A 20,728-nucleotide genomic window follows, 5' to 3' on the forward strand; every position below is an offset into this window, starting at 1 on the left:
CATTTCGCCATCAGATGCCGGGCCCGGCGACGCTTCTGCGCAGGCCCCTCTGGGTGGCGGAAGTGAGGTGCACGACCTCAAACCAGAGGGTGCTCTGTCCTAGCCACTAATTCTGGAGAGAAGCATTGAGGCACAAGGAGTCAGCCTGGAGGGGCCTCCAGAGATAGAAGTCTCCCCGGTGTGTGACCCTCTCCCCCACAAACCGCGTCAATCTAGGTTCTTTTCCATAGATGTCACGCCCAGTCCCCGAAAGAAAAGAGGTGGGGGGGACACTGAGGAAGCTGCCGCTGTCCCCTGAGAAGGGTGTTTCGGGCTCGGACAGGAACTTAGAGGGCCTGCTCCACTCAGTACAATTTAGCACCCCGGACGTGTTCAATTTCTCAGGGGAGGGGGTCAGCGATAACCCCCTGCTTCTTAGGTTCTGAGCAGGTTATAGTTTGGAAGACCCCCTGTCCCAACCGCTATCTTCGAGCACCTCTGCCACCATCCCAGTCCTGTATCTGGGGCCTTCCAGTGACCAGGCGACAGGGCGGAGCAGGCATCTGCACCACCGCCTCCTCCTGGCATGGGGCCCCATGAGGAGCCTGAGGAGATCCCGCCTGTCGATGATCCCGGTGGCGGGATCAAGGCAGCTCCTGAGTTGATTGGTGGGCCCCGTGTCACCCGCCACACTCCGTGTGATGGTGGATTCGGGCCTGGAGGGCGACTGTCTGAAGGCTGTCAGCCGCCCAGTGTCGGGAGCGCAGGGTGCATATGAGGCGCTCTGTAGCGGGGTGCGGGGCTCACTCGTGCCTGACACTGTCGCCCCTCACCCCCTCTGGGGGACTTCCGGAATCTGGCACATCATAATTGAAGGTTATTTTATTTTTCTGCCTCCGTAGATAGTTCAGGCAGTGCCCTATTGGGCCCCTCCTCCACCAACAACTTGATTTCCTCCCTCCTTACCACCCTCCTTTCCCCTCTCTCCCCACCACTCCCTTCCTTTCCCTTCTGTTGGTACAGAGGCGAGGGTGTCTGGTCTCTCCAGCGCAAAGTTTACTGCTTGTGCCATTTGTTGTTTGTAGAAATGTGTTGCGAACTGTTTTAATATTCAGAGTATCCACCCCACCCTCCCCGCACATTGGTACTGAGGGGAGGGTACCCTGTTTCTCCAACACAAAATTAGTGTTTGTACCGTTTGGCCTTGTATATATTTTTTACTGTTTTAATAAAAAGATATGGCCAATCCACCTACCTTGCACATCTTTGGGTTGTGGGGGGTGAGACCTACGCAAACACTGGGAGAATGTACAAACTCCACACGGACAGTGACCCGAGGCTGGGATCGAACCTGGGACCTCAGCGTTGTGATGCAGCAGGGATTTACCAGCAAAATTGCTCTTTTCATGAGGTTGCACTGAATGTTGAGTTGAATTTGATTGCATCAACGAAACTCCATTGAGAATGGGAATGATTTACAAATTGGGAAGGTCCATTCATGATCCGATATTGTTTGGACATTTCGTTGTTTAGTTTTGCAGTTGGTATGGTTGCACTTGTTTGAAATTATTTAATTGTTTGTTAATGTGCCATTTCTCTTCTGCCCTTGCAGAAGTATCGTTATCAAGATGATGACACATCTCCACAAGAACACAACTCTCCGCAGATTAGCAATGAGGTGAAAGGCCCGGAGCTTGTCCATGTGTCTGAGAAGAACCTGTCTCAGATTGAGAATATACATGGTTTTGTTTCTCAGTCACATATATCCCCGATGAAGGTAAGAGGTTCTGAGTTTTTTAAACCAGCAATTTGACAATTGTGGATCAAAGCTAATTGATATTTAACACGCTCGACTAACATTTTTTGACTTTATTGTAATAAAAGATATATTAGTGTGGAATCATAATTTAATGAACCACCTAAAGGAGATTATGGTATCAAATCACTACCTCCCCATATATTGTAAACGTTAAAACGCTCAGTTTAAAAAAAAAAAAAAAAAAAACCTGATTCATGGGGTAAGTTTGAAAATATTGGCATTTAGCAGACCTTTAACAGTTCTGCAGTGCTCATCTTGCTATGGTGGTAACGTGGTTATTTCAAAGTTTTCAGAGCGGGTTGCTCTACTTGAGGCAAGCTGACAGGCAGCCTCTATGCAGCAAGTGCAAAACTGGGGCATTGTCCTCAATCCATTTACTAAACCACATTTCGAACTAGGGTGGGAGAGTCACTGGTTTGCTATCCCAAAGGCAACTTTTTTCCTTTTTGATCAGTGTTGCACAAAATTAGAGAAATATTTTTAAAAACTTGATCTGAGAGGAATTTAGTTGGATCATGATATTTTGCAATGTTGGTTGCAGTCAAATTAAGAGAAGTCAAGTGATCTCTTTAGATTATATCGGGTCTAAGATCAAGCATAGGATCAAGTGTGAGATCGGGTGTAACGCTTGTTCTTGTCAGTTTGGATCTAGTGTATTTCTTTTGCTGGGTCCATGAATTGGATTCAATTTAAATTGTTTTTTGGTGCAAGCAAGAAGATGGGTTCGGGGCTAATCCAGTCAACTCTGTGCATTGACTTTGTAACTCCTGAGAAAGGAATAAAATTTTAAAATTATATCAGGCCATGTGGTAAAAATGAGATCTCTGTTGAGAGCTGTATATAAAAAAAAAATGTAGTGTTAAAAGTTTTATTTAAGATGGAGGTGGTAGTATTCCATTGAAACTGTTTACAGTCTGCTACGTCTGTAATAGAAGCGGATCAACAGGTGAAGCACCAACCAATTTAGAAACCTCTGGCTATGAAGCTATGATTTAGAGCAGTGGTTTTCAAACTTTCTTTCCAGGGACCCACTTTTGCCAACCAATTGACCTTCAGGGTGACATTCAGGCCCACGCCATGTTCACTTACCTTTAATGCAACAGGTAAGCCTGCTTGGTCCACATGATCTCACTCCAATCCGGTTCACAGGAGGAGAGGGCAATGCGCATATCAGGGGCAGAGTCCAGCTAGTTCCTTTGTGCCGTCTTCACCTTTGTGAGAATGAGAAATACAACCTTGCACATGTTGGTCACTGAAGGAAAATAGCAACACAATGCTCGTTTTACTCAGCAGTGGACAATCCTGGAGGTTGTTACTCCAGAATGCTGACGTTCATGGAAATGCCGCAGGTCGGGTGCAGCAGCTCCGTTTCCTCATTTGAAGTCAGCTGTAAGTTAATAACAGACTCTGGGGGCCTCCAACTCGAAAGGGATTTTTCACCCATCACTTCTCTTTCAAAATCTGAAACTTCTCTGGAAGGTAGCGACAAAAACTGTTGAGCACAGCCGGATGCGACTGAATAAGACACGCCAGTCTACTGACAGTCCCTTTACTAACACTGTTCCTTTGATGTGCCATAGCAGTGTGGGGACCATAAGATATAGGAGCAGAATTAGGCCACTCGACCCATCGTGTCTGCTCCACAATTCAATCATGGTTGATCTCATCCTGGCCTTAACTTCATCCTTCAACCCATTAACAATTAAAAATCTGTCCAACTCTTCAAATTTACTCACTGTCCCAGCATCCACCGTACTCTGGAGTAGGGAATTCCACAGAGTCACAGCCCTTTGGGAGAAGTAGTTTCTCCTCAATTCCGTTTTATATTTCCTACCTCTCATCCTGCGGCTATGATCTCTTGTTCTAGAATGCCCCACAGGAGGAAACAGCCGCACCATGTCTACTTTATCCATACAGTTTATCATCTAGTACACCTTGATTTGATCTCCCCTCATTCTTCTAGAGCGTGTAGGCCTAAATTGTTAAATCTCTCTTCATATGACAAACCCCTCATCGCTGGAATCAACCGAATGAACCTCCTCTGAACTGCCTCCAATACCACTACATCTTTCCTTAAATAAGGGGACCAAAATTGCGCACAATACCCCAGGTGTGGTCCCACAAATGCCTTTATAGTTGCAACATGTGGTAGTTTTGGCCTTGTACTCACACTTGCCAAATTTTCAATGACTTTTGACAAATATTTATTTCTTCAGTGCCGAAAGCCATCATCCTCCTTCCCTTGCAATTTGTGGTTCAGTTTGTTTAGAATTGAAAAGATGTCTACATGATAAGGCATCCAAGTTTCATCATCAAATGAATCAGTTGAGGGCACGATTTCTCAAGGTGGAAAGTGTGGATTTCACAGCTCAGTTAGTAAACTCTGCCAAGCAACTGAACTCTTTATGGAACAATAAATGTGTGTGCTCGATCCCCATATTGGAACACAGAGCCTCGAAATTGAGTGTGCTGTGTTTAATGAAATTCACAACTTTCACGATTTCTTTCAACACCATTTCAAGATCGGATGAAGTTCCTTTTGATGCCAATGCCTCCTGGTGAACAAAGCGATGATTCCAAACAGCGTTCTGACGAGCTGCCTAATTTCTTATTATGACTCCGCTGTTTTTCCCAGTTTTATGTTCGCTGCCCCATTACTTGTGATTCCTTTGCAATGAACCCAGTCAAGCCTGCACTTTCCAACCACGTAACGACATCATGCTTCAATGATCTGTATGCCAGTCATTCAGGTTGGTAATGTCAGGCAGCACAGCAATTCCTCAACAGATTAATTGTGCCAAACGTACCTAATGTAAATTAGCAAGGTTGCACAATCTGAAAAGTCTGTACTTTCATCCAGTTTTATTGAGAACTCCTGTGCTGACTTTTTCCAAGAAATAACTTGGACTTCTAAATTCTCAGCAATATCACAAATTCAGTAAGCCACTGTGTTACCACTAAGTGGAATGAATTTCAGTTTTCCGGCTGACCCCTCTAGAACTGTATGAGCTATATCTAATGCTGCAGGGAGCATTGATCTCTGTTATTGTGTGGGCATTTAGCTACATGGTAAGCTACCATGTAAGAGGATAATTGTGCAAAGGTTTTACATAGAAGCTATCTATGTAAGCTCTCCATGATGTCATGGCAAAAACCACGTACATCTGAGGCGCTTGGCGTCAAGTGTGCATGCAGGGCGTGTGACCTGATCACTGTTGCCTTTCATGGCTGGAAGACTGCAAACAACCTTTCTCAGTTTTAATGCTGGTAGTGATTGTTGGGCACTTCTTTTGGGATCGGAAAAACCGCAGGAACACCGCGACCAATCGCACTTTGAAAAACCGTGACTTAAAGTTTGCTACTTTACAAGTCAACTCAAGTTAGAATCCTCAATTGAATAGGAACACAGCTGAGTTCCTCTGCTTGCCTTTAAGTAGGTGGCATATTTATTTATAAATTTACTTTTCTAACATCTGTTTTGGAAGTCCCTTGAGTCTTTAGATATTAATATTACATGGGATGTCTGCTCAAATCATCACAAACTCCCAGATGTTAGCTTTGAACATTTTAATGGTTTATTTGATGAAGCTTTTAGTCATTTCTGTCTTGGCGCTCAAAGACTTTAAAACTAGTCATGCATGCTATTCACAATGTATATTTTATTTTCCACAATGTATATTGTATTTTTTATTTTCCGCTCACCCCAGTGCCCCTGTAATATGCACTATTTTTTGTGCTAACAAATTGTTACCTTGTTGCCCGATGCCAATTTTAGTTTCTATCTGGTTAAGTCCTGCTTGAGAGTCACCAATGACGGTCAGTCCACCTGTTTCTCACCTTCAGACCTGAAGTATCCGATCTGACGATTGGGCATTTAATTCATGACAATTTACAAAGAAGGCCCAGATTTTCAGATTGCATTTGTGGTTTGCCATGGTTGCATCTTCCAGATCTCCCAACAGGCGCAGAAATAGAAAGAGGTGATGATTAATCTGCAGCAATGCAGACCAATTTTTTTTTAGGCTCTATCCATTTACAATGAATGTAGTCGCTGCGTAAGCAGGAGGCGAGGGCTGTGCGTAGGTTTTTCATTTTCAATTCCCGCTATGGACAAATTTACCAGTCACCATCATGTCAAATTGTAATTGTGCTACTTTGCTTCTGAAGAAGGTGTAGTTAAGTTGTGTGTGTGATGATTGACCACTGCTGTGCATGCATGAGATGGTCCCAATAATACATGAGGGCAATATTCAAAAACAGAATGATCAGCCTCTGATTTGCATTTGATTCGTAGAAGCTTAAAAAATCATTTAATTAAAATTGTAATTTGAGAATTATCTGGTACATGCTTTATGGGTGAAGTGTTGTATTCAAAGCAATGTTTAATGTAAAGGCTTTGAATGCAACACAACCCTATGGCCTTGTTTATTGAGCCCTTGCATGATTAGTGGATGCGACAGCCAGTGTTGCTTTAATTAAAATATGGTCTTTAATTCATTTTGTATTTGTTCCCACCATTGTGGGGAAGAAGACTAGCCATTCCTATTAAAGAATGGAAGAGCTTGTACTTTTATACCCTCCAAAATATGTTTTACAATCTATGAATTTGGGGTGGTCATGCAAGCAGATTTTTGTTTTGTAAAAACGGCATTGGAAGCAAATTTGTACAGTGACATGTGGCACCCTTTAGCTACTGTAGTTATTTATGCATTTGTTTAGGGAATGTAGGGAAGAAAGGTTTTTGAAAATTAAACTCTTAAAACTTCCTAATAGCTCTTAGTGTTATCATATATTTTGTCCTGCGAATTCAATCTTGGTTGCAGACGGAATAAGAGAAAACTACTGAAATTCATGTTGCCTTCCTTACTGTCCGTAATTTGAAAGGAAGATGTGTGCTTTACAATCACCGAGTGTGGGGGCAATTTGAATAACTTTGCATGGGTTAAAATAAGGAGGATAGTTTATTCATGCATGCTCACCCTGAAATCCTCTCATATTACAGCACAGTCTCTCTCAAACACCTGGGGAAAGTGCAGTTGAAGAGAATAGTGCACTTTTACAAGTTATGAACAAAATAAATAGTTCAGAATTCACGTGATTGTGTTATTCTGGAAAACATGCGTTGTAGGTTTGTTTGAAAAAATGCAAGTTTAACAGCTGGAGTTGCTTTTAAGATAAAAGTCAGTTCCAAAATATTCCACACGAGTAAAAGTTATTGAACAAGACTCCTTTAAGAACTAAATTTGATTCAGTAGTAGAATCTTTAACTTGAAAATCCACCGTGGTGCAAGAACTTTTATTTAGTGCCTTCGACATAAGAGACCTTGCAAGGTGCTTCATGGGAGAATTGTCAAATAAAATATGACACAAGCCACTTGCAGAAATATTCAGTCAAATGACCAAAAGCTTGGTAAAAGAAAGGTAGAACGTTGTCAGGATGTTATTCCAGAATTCTATGTTTAGGCGTGGCCATCAAAGGCGGAATTATTAAAATCGGTGGTGCTGAATGGCCAGAATTAAAGAGGTGAAGGCATCCCGGAGGGTTGTTGGGCTGGTGGAGATTACGGAGATGGAAAATTCTGAAGCCATGGAGGGCCTTGGAACCAGGGATAAATTTAAAATAAAGGCGTTGCTTGGCCGAGAGCCAATGTAGGTCAGTGAGCATCAAGGTGATTGGGACTAGGTGCGAGGTTACAACTAACTGTCATGTTATGCCTGTAAAGCAAAGCAACATGGAATGATGGGCACTGTCCTCTCAAAATGAATACCTGAAACTCGGGTGGTATATATTTTTGGTTTGTGGACAGAGATAATATATCTCGGAAGTTAGTTAAAAATGAAAATAGAGAGGACTTCCGGGTGCGGCGATGACCAGCTGAGTCGCACGTTTCGGCAGCTCCCGGTGAAACGGACTTTTGGGCTCTTGATAGGAGCCCCAACGGCAATTTTGATGGCTAAAAACACTGGTAAACCAGAAGGGAATCCCCCCTGAATACGGATGGAAAAAGGAGGAGAAAGTGGCCGGATTGCAGTGGATCCTTTAGAACAGCAGCAAGGAAGGCAAGCAAAAACCAAGATGGTGTCGGAAGGTGGCAGTTTAACATGGGGCCCTGAACAACAAGAGTTCTTGAAATGCTGTGTGGAAGAGATCAAAAAGGAAATGAAGAAAGAGCTGTTGGCCCCGATACTACAGGCGATCGAAGGGCTAAAGGAGGAACAAAAGACCCAGGAGCGGGAGCTTCGGGTCGTGAAGGCAAAGGCAGCCGAGAATGAGGACGACATACAGGGCCTGGTGGTGAAGACGGAGACGCAGGAGGCACATCAGAAACGATGTGTGTAAAGGTTGGAGGCACTGGAAAACAACGCAAGGAGGAACAACCTGAGGATTCTTGGTCTTCCTGAAGGTGTGGAGGGAGCGGACGTCGGGGCATATGTGAGCACGATGCTGCACTCGTTAATGGGAGCGGAGGCCCCGGCGGGTCCGTTGGAGGTGGAGGGAGCATACCGAGTGATGGCGCGAGGACCGAGAGCAGGAGAAATTCCCAGAGCCATAGTGGTGAGATTCCTCCGTTTTAAGGATAGAGAAATGGTCCTTAGATGGGCGAAGAAAACTCGGAGCAGTAAATGGGAGAACGCGGTGATCCGCGTTTATCAAGACTGGAGTGCGGAGGTGGCGAGAAGGAGGGCGAGCTTTAATCGGGCCAAGGCGGTGCTTCATAAAAAGATAAAATTTGGAATGCTGCAACCTGCAAGACTGTGGGTCACATATCGAGGGAGGCACTACTACTTTGAGACGGCGGATGAAACGTGGACTTTTATTGTGGAAGAAAAACTGGAATGAGTGGGTTATTAAAAAGAACGTTTGAACAAAGTGGTGGGGCAAAGAGGGGGGTTAAAAAGGGGGGAAAGAGGAGTTTTATGTACTAATCCTGCGATGTGGTAACTTTTCTCTCTCCCACAGGTGGTGATGGGGGGAGGAGGGGAGGTGGAGGAGATGGGGCATTGGCCATTGGGGGCGGGGCCAAGGGAGAAGCGCGGGCTTGGTTCCCGCGCTATGATAATCATGGCGGGAATAGAGAAGCAGGAAGGAGGGGGCGTCGCACGGTGCGAGCCGAGGTCACGGGGGGAAGCCGAGGTCGGCCAGTGTTTGCTGACTTCTGGGAGCAACATGGGGGGGGAGTAATTACGCTAGCGGGGGATCTAGCGGGGGGGGGGGGGGGGGAGGGAGGGGGGAATTACTGGGTTGCTGCTGCTGGGGAGAGGGGGGAGCTGGTATGGGGGAGGATGGGCGGGGGGGGCACCGCCTGGGGGAGATACAGCTGCGTGGGAACCGGGTGAGGAGCTGGAAAAAGGTGATGGCTAATCGACAAGGGGGGGGGTAGGAAGCCCCCCAACTCGGCTGATCACGTGGAACGTGAGAGGGCTGAACGGGCCGATAAAGAGGGCACGGGTACTCGCACACCTTAAGAAACTTAAGGCAGATGTGGTTATGTTACAGGAAACGCACCTGAAACTGATAGACCAGGTTAGGCTATGCAAAGGATGGGTGGGGCAGGTGTTCCATTCGGGGCTAGATGCGAAAAACAGGGGGGTGGCTATATTAGTGGGGAAGCGGGTAACGTTCGAGGCAAAGACTATAGTGGCGGATAACGGGGGCAGATACGTGATGGTGAGTGGCAAACTACAGGGGGAGACGGTGGTTTTGGTAAACGTATATGCCCCGAACTGGGATGATGCCAATTTTATGAGGCGGATGCTAGGACGCATTCCGGACCTAGAGATGGGAAAGCTGATAATGGGGGGAGATTTTAATACGGTGTTGGAACCAGGGCTGGATAGGTCGAAGTACAGGACTGGAAGGAGGCCGGCAGCAGCCAAGGTACTTAAAGATTTTATGGAGCAGATGGGAGGTGTAGACCCGTGGAGATTTAGCAGACCTAGGAGTAAGGAGTTCTCGTTTTTCTCCTATGTCCATAAAGTCTACTCGCGAATAGACTTTTTTGTGCTGGGTAGGGCATTGATCCCGAAGGTGAGAGGAACGGAGTATACGGCTATAGCCATTTCGGATCACGCTCCACACTGGGTGGACTTGGAGATAGGGGAGGAAACAGGAGGGCGCCCACCCTGGAGAATGGACATGGGACTAATGGCAGATGAGAGGGTGTGTCTAAGGGTGAGGGGGTGCATTGAAAAGTACTTGGAACTCAATGATAATGGGGAGGTCCAGGTGGGAGTGGTCTGGGAGGCGTTGAAGGCGGTGGTTAGAGGGGAGCTGATATCAATAAGGGCACATAAAGGGAAGCAGGAGAGTAAGGAACGGGAGCGGTTGCTGCAAGAACTTTTGAGGGTGGACAGACAATATGCGGAAGCACTGGAAGAGGGACTGTACAGGGAAAGGCAAAGGCTACATGTAGAATTTGACTTGCTGACTACGGGCACTGCAGAGGCACAATGGAGGAAGGCACAGGGTGTACAGTACGAATATGGGGAGAAGGCGAGCAGGTTGCTGGCACACCAATTGAGGAAAAGGGGAGCAGCGAGGGAAATAGGGGGAGTGAGGGATGAGGAAGGAGAGATGGAGCGGGGAGCGGAGAGAGTGAATGGAGTGTTCAAGACATTTTATAAAAAATTATATGAAGCTCAACCCCCGGATGGGAGGGAGAGAATGATGGGCTTTTTGGATCGGCTGGAATTTCCCAAGGTGGAAGAGCAGGAAAGGGTGGGACTGGGAGCACAGATCGAGGTAGAAGAAGTGGTGAAAGGAATTAGGAGCATGCAGGCGGGAAAGGCCCCGGGACCGGATGGATTCCCAGTCGAATTCTATAGAAAATATGTGGACTTGCTCGCCCCGGTACTGACGAGGACCTTTAATGAGGCAAAGGAAAGGGGACAACTGCCCCCGACTATGTCTGAAGCAACAATATCGCTTCTCTTAAAGAAGGAAAAGGACCCGCTACAATGCGGGTCCTATAGACCTATTTCCCTCCTAAATGTAGATGCCAAGATCCTGGCCAAGGTAATAGCAATGAGAATAGAGGAATGTGTCCCGGGGGTGGTCCACGAGGACCAAACTGGGTTTGTGAAGGGGAGACAGCTGAACACGAATATATGGAGGTTGTTAGGGGTAATGATGATGGCCCCACCAGAGGGAGAAACGGAGATAGTAGTGGCGATGGATGCCGAGAAAGCATTTGATAGAGTGGAGTGGGATTATTTGTGGGAGGTGTTGAGGAGATTTGGTTTTGGAGAGGGGTATGTTAGATGGGTGCAGCTGTTGTATAGGGCCCCAGTGGCGAGCGTGGTCACGAATGGACGGGGATCTGCATATTTTCGGCTCCATAGAGGGACAAGGCAGAGATGCCCTCTGTCCCCATTATTGTTTGCACTGGCGATTGAGCCCCTGGCGATAGCGTTGAGGGGTTCCAAGAAGTGGAGGGGAGTACTTAGGGGAGGAGAAGAACACCGGGTATCTTTGTATGCGGACGATTTGCTACTATACGTGGCAGACCCGGCGGAGGGGATGCCAGAAATAATGCGGATACTTGGGGAGTTTGGGGATTTTTCAGGGTATAAATTGAACATGGGGAAAAGTGAGTTATTTGTGGTGCATCCAGGGGAGCAGAGTAGAGAAATAGAGGACCTACCGTTGAGGAAGGTAACAAGGGACTTTCGTTACCTGGGGATCCAGATAGCTAAGAATTGGGGCACATTGCATAGGTTAAATTTAACGCGGTTGGTGGAACAGATGGAGGAGGATTTCAAGAGATGGGATATGGTATCCCTGTCACTGGCAGGGAGGGTGCAGGCGGTTAAGATGGTGGTCCTCCCGAGATTCCTCTTTGTGTTTCAGTGCCTCCCGGTGGTGATCACGAAGGCTTTTTTTAAAAGGATTGAAAAGAGCATCATGGGTTTTGTGTGGGCCGGGAAGACCCCGAGAGTGAGGAAGGGATTCTTACAGCGTAGCAGGGATAGGGGGGGGCTGGCACTACCGAGCCTAAGTGAGTATTATTGGGCCGCTAATATTTCAATGGTGAGTAAGTGGATGGGAGAGGAGGAGGGAGCGGCGTGGAAGAGATTAGAGAGGGCGTCCTGTAGGGGGACTAGCCTACAGGCTATGGTGACAGCCCCATTGCCGTTCTCACCGAGGAACTACACCACAAGCCCGGTGGTGGTGGCTACACTGAAGATTTGGGGACAGTGGAGACGGCATAGGGGAAAGACTGGAGCCTTGGGGGGGGTCCCCGATAAGAAACAATCATAGGTTTGCCCCGGGGGGAATGGATGGGGGATATGGAATGTGGCAAAGAGCAGGAATAACGCAACTGAAAGATCTGTTTGTGGATGGGAAGTTCGCGAGTCTGGGAGCGCTGACCGAGAAATATGGGTTGCCCCAAGGGAATGCATTCAGGTATATGCAACTGAGGGCTTTTGCGAGGCAACAGGTGAGGGAATTCCCGCAGCTCCCGACACAAGAGGTGCAGGACAGAGTGATCTCAAAGACATGGGTGGGGGATGGTAAGGTGTCAGATATATACAGGGAAATGAGGGACGAAGGGGAGACTATGGTAGATGAACTAAAAGGGAAATGGGAAGAAGAGCTGGGGGAGGAGATCGAGGAGGGGCTGTGGGCAGATGCCCTAAGCAGGGTAAACTCGTCGTCCTCGTGTGCCAGGCTAAGCCTGATTCAGTTTAAGGTATTACACAGGGCGCATATGACTGGAGCATGGCTCAGTAAATTTTTTGGGGTGGAGGATAGGTGTGCGAGGTGCTCGAGAAGCCCAGCGAATCATACCCATATGTTTTGGTCATGCCCGGCACTACAGGGGTTTTGGATGGGGGTGACAAAGGTGCTTTCAAAAGTAGTAGGAGTCCGGGTCGAGCCAAGCTGGGGGTTGGCTATATTTGGGGTTGCACAAGAGCCGGGAGTGCAGGAGGCGAGCGAGGCCGATGTTTTGGCCTTTGCGTCCCTAGTAGCCCGGCGCAGGATATTGCTAATGTGGAAAGAAGCCAAGCCCCCGGGGGTGGAGACCTGGATAAATGACATGGCGGGGTTTATAAAGCTAGAGCGGATTAAGTTCGCCCTAAGGGGGTCGGCTCAAGGGTTCACCAGGCGGTGGCAACCGTTCGTCGAATACCTCGCAGAAAGATAGACGGAATGGAAAAAAGAAGGCAGCAGCAGCAGCCCAGGATCGGGGGAGGGGGGGGGGGGGGAGAGGAGGAACCAGAAGGACTCTCAGGGTTGTTAATATATACTGTATAGTATGTATAGGTCGTTGCTACAGATAATTATATATTGGACTGTTAAATTATATTTTTGGAGAGTGTTACTTGTGACAAGGCAGTTGCCAATTAGGGCTAGTTTTCATTTTTGTTATTTATTATTTATTCATTTTTTGTTTATAAAATAGGTCATTGTTATTTGTGTTGTTATAATATTGTGTAAAGAATGCACAATGTACTGTGTTGGTTGACCAAAAATTTTCAGTAAAATATTTAATTAAAAAAAAATGAAAATAGATTTTCCAGGTGCAAATTTAACTGGCCTTCTATTTCGAAGACAGTGGCTGCCAGATTTGTTGACCCCCTGAAGATGAAATGTCCAATAAAGTCTTTCAGTGAGCTAAACATAACTGATATGGTGATGGGATGTCAATCTTTCTTCCCATCGTGTATCAATCACATTGGCTGTAACCTATTGTTTGGATAATAGGATGTGTTGATACTGTCACACATGACTGAAACTAGTAAAGCGGTCATTATGTATTTGTTTTTTAAATTTAAAGTACTCAATTCTTCTTTTCCAATTAAGGGATAATTTAGCGTGGCCAACCCTGCACATCTTTGGGTTGTGGGGTTGAGAACCATGCAAACTTGGGAGAATGTGCAAAACTCCACACGGACAGTGACCCGGAGCTGGTATTGAACCCAGGTCCTCAGCACCATGAGGCAGCAGTGTTAACCACTGCGCCACCGTGCCGCCCGGTGGTCATTATTTATTAGTCCAAAAAGGGAACCCGCAGCACAAAGAGCTCGCACCCGGAGAAGAAAAGAACTCAACCTCTTAAAAACAGTGATCACAGGCAGTGAAAGGGGCTAATTAGTTTTCACCTCCCAAGATCACATTTTTTCTCCACAAAAGTTTGGTTGCAATTTGGTATGAAAAACCCAGACACTTCCAATCTCTCCTCTTAACCACCAACACATGATTTGTTTCTTGTTATACTGTTAGTAGTTTCTTGTTATACTGTTAGTAATCTAAGTGTAAGTTCACCTCCAGAACTAATCTTTTCCTTTTTGAATGTGTGTGCCAGCTATCCCGGTATCCTGGCCACTCCTCAACCTTGAATCGTCATGACGGCAAAAAAACGATTATCTTGTCGTTATTACATTGTTGTTTGTGTCATTGGCTGTAAAACATCATTTGTGATGAGCTGGTACTGTATTTCAGTGATCTGGTATGACATTGAGTTATATACCTCATGTCTGGCAGCACGGTAGCACAAGTGGATAGAACTATGGCTTCACAACGCCAGAGTCCCAGGTTCGATTCCCCGCTGGGTCACTGTCTGTGCGGAGTCTGCACGTTCTCCCCGTGTCTGGGTGGGTTTCCTCAGGGTCCTCTGGTTTCCTCCCACAGTCCAAAGACGTGCAGGTTAGGTGGATTGGCCATGATAAATTGCCCTTGGTGACCAAAAAGGTTAGGAGGGGTTATTAGGTTACGGGGATAGGGTGAAAGTGAGGTCTTAAGTGGGTTTGGTGCAGACTCGATGGGCCGAATTGCTGCCTCCTGCACTGTATGTCTATGTCTATGTCTATTTTGCCATCTGCAAGGTTGAATTAGTACCACTAGATGTCAGTTACTTCCACATCAGACGATATTGCACCAAAATGTTGTCAAATGTTTTTTTAATCAACGTGATACTTTAAAGGAAAATCCATCTTCAGTACATTAGTTTTTACTCAGCTGAAATATATCACTAAAATTAACATAATTACATAACGCTTTGAGCCTTGTGAATTGTGCTCAGTGGTGTGAAATCCGGGTCCTGTCACAGCTAACAAATTTTGTGCCTGGAGCATTGTTTACAAAAAGCTTTCAAATAGAAAAGTAACTGGCATAAATGTTTTAAAAAAAAAACATCAAATTTCAGAAATGGCTTTGTCATCTCACCAACCAACTTTGGAATTGACGTAGCAATTCCAGCTAATCAGTTAAATTACCATGTCCATTGTATATAATCTGTAAACTTGTCAAACCTGACTTGCAAGCTTCAAAGCCATTTTTTTTGCTTAAAAGGAATTGGACGTATTAAGTATTTCAGCTTCATTGCATGAAGTTTCTTTAGTGGGTGCATTACATATTACAAATAGTAGTCATTTTAAGAGCTTTCCTGAAGGAGACGAGAACAAAGTATTAAACCCCCTGATTGCATAAGTATTGTAAATTGCTTTTGTGACTATTAGTTGTCCCCATCTTCCTTTCTGTAAACTGCATTATGGAAGTAAATTCAAGCCAAAGTTTATACTTGGATAAAGTCGATCTAGCTTTCAATATTTGGTGTATTCCAGATTGATGGGGACATGGTTGAGACATCAAGTGAATTCTAACATTGCCAAATTTTGTATTTGTTGGAGACGGTAGAAAATACTGGGAATGCACAACCAGTCTGAAAGGTGATGAGATGCATTTAGTGATGCAAGGTAAAAAATAAAGTTGCCATAGTCCCAGATGGCCATAGACTGATTTCCTCATTGAGGGGGGAGAACTGACCGGTGGTGATTTAACCTGGGCATCACCACACCCTGGGCGAGACGCAAGGTTGAGAAGGCGGGCCATGCACTCTTGATCCAAGATGGAAAGAAAACTTGTGACGTGATTGGAAAAAGTCAAAAGAGATTTTTTGTTTTAATGGTGCGGATAAACCAGGAAATTCTAAACTAGTTGGTCTTTAGTTGCTGGAAAATTCTTAATCTGAGGTACCGAATTAAATGAATAAACACTCAAAGAAACAAGGATGCTATTCCCCCCCCCCCCCAACCCCACACGCTGGGTAGGAGAATCGCCGGGGCGCCGCGCGAATCATGCCACGCTGCCCCGACCCGGCCCCCACACGCGATTTTCCCACCCCCTGGAAACCAGCGGCGCGCGATTTGCACCGGGCCGCTCGGAGGAGCGGAGATTCTCTGGCCGGATGGGCCGAGCGGCCGCTACAACACTAAAGGTTCCCGCTGGCACCGTCCACCCCTGGTCGCTGCCGGCAGGAACTCTGCGGGAACGTTGGGGGGGGCGGCCTGTGGGGGGGGGGGGGGGGCTCCGATGGGGTCTGGCCCGTGATCCGGGCCCTGTTTGTGCCGTCGTGAAACGCAATGGTGTTCACGACGGCACGGGCACTTGGCCTCAATATCGGAGTATCTCCCCCCCCCCCCCCATGACGTAACTGGTGCCGTTTGCTCTGGTTGATATACCTTTTGAAGAAAGGGAGGGGTGAAAATGCAATCCATTGAACGTGTTTTATGTGGATTTTCAAAAAGCACCTGACAACTTGTTACCTGAGCAACCTTTGCAGTGGGAGATGACGCATGGAATTATCTGTCATTTGGCCATTGATGGGAGAACCGAAAGCAGAGTGAAAGCAAGTTATTTGGAATACAAATGTTGCTATCTTTATTAACAAACCGCAAGCAGCGAATATGTTTCTTGTATTGACCAAATGACCCCACAACCAGTATGTTAGTTCAAAGACTTATATCCATGTGCAATGATACACACGGCTATGCATTAAACTACACCAATCAACTAAGATGAGCTTTACTTACCTTCTGGATGACCGGCTCTATGCAGGTAGATAAGGCCTTTATCTGAATCCCCACGTGTGTTGGCGGGAAGTCGTCGGGTTCGTCTCTGCTGCGGCTCGTCATGCTCAGGTAGCTATCGTGGGTCTTGAACTTGGCTGGTCGTTATGCTGCAGTTGGTGTGGGCAGAGGCTGGTCCCAAAAGAGCGATCCCGAGTTGCGCAGTGCCTCTTATCCTTCTCCTTTTTTGCGCCCTTTTGGGCGGTCCCAACTCTGGATGTAATGGATCGATAGGGTCTCGATCACCCTAATCAATTCTGGCCAATTAGGGGCGGGTACCCGATGGCTGGGCCGGTCCTAGTTACCATTGTCCCAAGCATGTATGCCTTTCCAAATAAGGGGAAGCGCGCCGTTGAGTGTGCTACTGTTGCTATCCCTTGATTTGAGTCTATTGTCCTGGAGAAATCGGCGATTTAACTTTAACAGGTGCAAGTTTCAGTTTGGTCTGGTTTTCCTTTGCACAATACACCGGGGCTGTGTACTGTCTGTGTCCCAACTTGGTCACAATTCCCATTATCCTTTGCGGGCGGCCATTTTAGATGCCCACACAAAGTATGGTGATTGCTTTGCAAGGGCCATGTTAAGACAGTTTTTGTTTACATGCATAAATAATCTGGCTTTGAGAATTAAAAAATTAACATCTGGTTGTGGAAGACTGCAGACCGGCAAGCATAGTAATATATGCAGAGTAATGTAGAAAAGGGTGTATAATATAATTTTGAAAGGAATAATGCAAAAGGAAATGATGGATTACAGAAACAGTGGAAAGATGTACATGAATAGTGGTAATTCAAGACAATAGAGCAAGTGGATAAGGCATTAAAATTAAACAAAATCGGGACCAAAATATAAAGCTATGGATTTATTGTTTAACTCCAGCCACAGCTGGGACATGGTATGCAGTTCTTGGCACTCCCTTCATGGGAATGATGTGAAAGTAATGGAAAAGTTAATATACGTTCAGTGGGGTGTTCCTAGAGATATAGTCTTGGGTTAGACAGAACTTGAGTTGGCCAATGCTCAGGGACCAGAGGGTCTGTGAATCAGGCAGATATAGGGAATTAGCATGTAGTGATGGGGACTCTCACTGACCAACAGATACTGTGCAGATGAGAAGGGCTGCAGGGTGGTAGAGCGAACTGACCATGGTGCAGGATGTCAAGTGTGTGAATGAGAAAGAATGTGGTCGTGATGGGCAGTATAATCAGTGGGAAAGATGCTGGTAGCGAACAGGAGCTCCATTGATTGTGTTGGCTGCCCCATGGCAGGGTTGAGGACATCTTGTGACTTGAGAGGACCTTTGAGGGGAAGGGAACCAGTTGTCCTGGTTCAAGTGGGAACGAATGGCATGGGTAAAACAGGAATGATGTTCTGCTGAGAATTTGAGACTTTAGGATCCAAATTAAAATGCAGAGTATCATAAGTAATTATTTCTGGTTTGTTAGCAGAGCCATTTGCCAATTTCTAGAGTCAAGCAAGATTAGAGAATTAGATGTGTGGCTCGAGTCACGTGAGAAAGCGGGGTCTATTTCGTAGGGCACTGGCTTTGGTACTCGTGAAAAGGGAGCTATTCCGTTGGAATTGGCTCCACTTAAACTGAACTGGATACTGTATCCTCGTCAATTTATAACTCGGGCTTTGGATAGAGCTTTAAAATAATGGGGGTGGGGGGCTGTCAATATGTTTGTGTGAGGTTAGTAGGTTTTCTTACCCTGAGAATGATTTCCAGCAGAAAACATTTGTGAATTTACAGATTAAAGGTCATTTATTAACACACACTTCCCCGGAGGTTTATATGCAACAGCTTGCGAACACACAAAGAGGAGATACAGATGAAGAAAAATATACAATCCAACCTGGATTGATTTCAGTCTCTTTTGTAGCAGGCCAGTTTCTTGGATGAATTATTGCTTTAGCTGGAGTGCTGAGGATGCTCAGTAAGGTGCAAGGCTTGTAGTTGAATTCAGATGAAGTTAGAACAGGTTGGGGGTACAGCCCTCCTTCACTTTCGAGGTATAGCTGTTGCATTACCTTGACAACTAGTTGTCTTGCAGCTAGTTCGATGACTTAAGATTCCCCCCAATGTTCGATATAATCCAATTCTCGAAAGTGCATAATGAATAATGCCCATGAATTGTAGAACTCCTTCATCCTTCCCCTCAGTTCAAATTTGACCTTATCAAGAATCAAGAATTCCAACAGGTCCCCCTGCCACGCCAGGGCACAGGGTGGAGAGGTTCATCTCCAGACCAACAGGATCTGCCTTCGGTCAATCAACGAGACGAAGGCTACAACATCTGCCTCCGCATCCATTTCCAACCCTGGCTGGTCCAACATCCCGAATATGGCTTCCCGAGGGTCCGGGTCCAGTTTCATGTGCACCACTTTAGAGATTACCTTAAAAACCTCCTTCCAGTAATCCTCCAGCTTTAGACAGGACCAAAACATATGAATGTGGTCCCCCCCCCCCCGCCAACGTTCACACACATCTTCTAACCCCTTAAAGAGCCGGCTCATCCTCGCCCTTGTGAGGTGTGCTCTATATACCACCTTCAGCTGTATCCCAACCTCGCAGGCGAGGTGGAGGCGTTCACTCTCCGGAGCACCTCACACCAGAACCCCCACCTCCATACCCTCTCCCAACTCTTCCCCCCCACTTTGCCTTGATCCCATCCTGCGGTGCCTTCTCCTTATCCAAAATAGCTCCGTAAACCAACGACACTACCCCCTTCTCCAGTCTCTTTGCCGTCAGCACCTCCTCCAGCAATGTGGAGGCCGGCTCTACCGGGAAGCTCTGTATCCCCTTTCTGGCAAAGTCTCAAACCTGCATGTATCTAAATATTTCCCCCTGCTCCAGCCCATACTTTGCTCCCAGCTCCTTCAATCCTGCAAATCGACCCCCAAGAAACAAATCTTTTAGTTCTCCTCCCACCTCCAAAAATTTCCATCCCCCTTCCCTGGCTCAAATCTGTGATTTTCCCCGAATTGGCATTTCCCTTCACCTTGCCCCAACCCGAAATGCTTGCGAAACTGACTATTTCCCCAGGGCCATCAGGAGCGGCGCTGTTGCTAGCGCCTTCATCCCGACCCCCTACGCAAACTCTCCACCATTCTGACCACTGGGTGTCAACCCTTCTGATCCAGCTCCATACTCATTCGCCGCCCAGTAATAATATAAGATCGTGTTTCTGATGGTATCTGTCAGCTTCTGCTGCTATATTTTAAAAATCAGGTAGCAGACATGGCAGTCTTACCCATGTGACCTGTGACAAGTCTTTTTCCAAATAATGGATGCTAGAATGATAAACAGGTTGTGGCTTTTAGGGAGGCACGGTAGCACAGTGGTTAGCATTGTGGCTTCACAGCACCAGGGACACTGGTTCGATTCCCAGCTTGGTTCAGTGTCTGTGCGGAGTCTGCACGTTCTCCCCGTGTCTGCGTGAGTTTCCTCCGGGTGCTCCGGTTTCCTCCCACAAGTCTTGAAAGACATGCTTGTTGGGTGAATCGGACATCCTGAATTCCCCCTACGTGTACCCGAACAGGCGCCGGAGTCTGGCGACTGGGGGATTTTCACAGTAACTTAATTCCGTGTTAATCTAAGCCTACTTGTGACACTAATAAAGATTATTGTTCACACACTGAAAATTTCATCAGCCAGGGTCTTTGTGTTTGTGGAAGGTCAGTGGGATCCGCTCCATAATCATCTGGCACCCATTGTGTTTCAATGTCTCTATTGGCCAGGCTGCTTTCTGTTGACAGCATATCGTTAACAAAGGGAGATGTGGATTTTAAAGTAGCTGCAGTTGGCCATATGTAATTAATTATTTGCTTGAGTTTCATGACTATTTGGAGCTGTGTATATTGCCAGGTCATGTGATAAGCCACAGCCATTTTAAACCGCTTTGATGCCCACGTTTGAAAATATAGCATTAAACGTTTGATGCCTTCATGCCTGTACTGGGCTGGACAAAAGAGAAGAGTAAGGGAATGGAGTAGCACAGCGATCTGGGTAAAGACGAGCAGAAATTAAATGTGTGTTCTCTCTCTCCATACACAAAGCACTTGCAATAAAATAGT

General features: G+C 46.3%; 1 protein-coding gene across 21 annotated transcripts in view; it reads left to right on the forward strand.

Moving 5' to 3' along the window:
* Positions 1 to 20,728, forward strand: part of LOC140389677 (disks large homolog 1) — a 486,438-nt gene that overhangs the window by 144,614 nt on the left and 321,096 nt on the right. For all 21 annotated transcript variants that reach the window (XM_072474027.1, XM_072474028.1, XM_072474029.1 and 18 more), the window contains one exon: positions 1,592 to 1,756. In XM_072474027.1, coding sequence (XP_072330128.1) covers positions 1,592 to 1,756 — 165 coding nt within the window. The remainder of the gene's footprint in view (positions 1 to 1,591; positions 1,757 to 20,728) is intronic.

Source organism: Scyliorhinus torazame, chromosome 14 (assembly GCF_047496885.1).
Source record: "Scyliorhinus torazame isolate Kashiwa2021f chromosome 14, sScyTor2.1, whole genome shotgun sequence".
Lineage (NCBI taxonomy): Eukaryota > Metazoa > Chordata > Chondrichthyes > Carcharhiniformes > Scyliorhinidae > Scyliorhinus > Scyliorhinus torazame.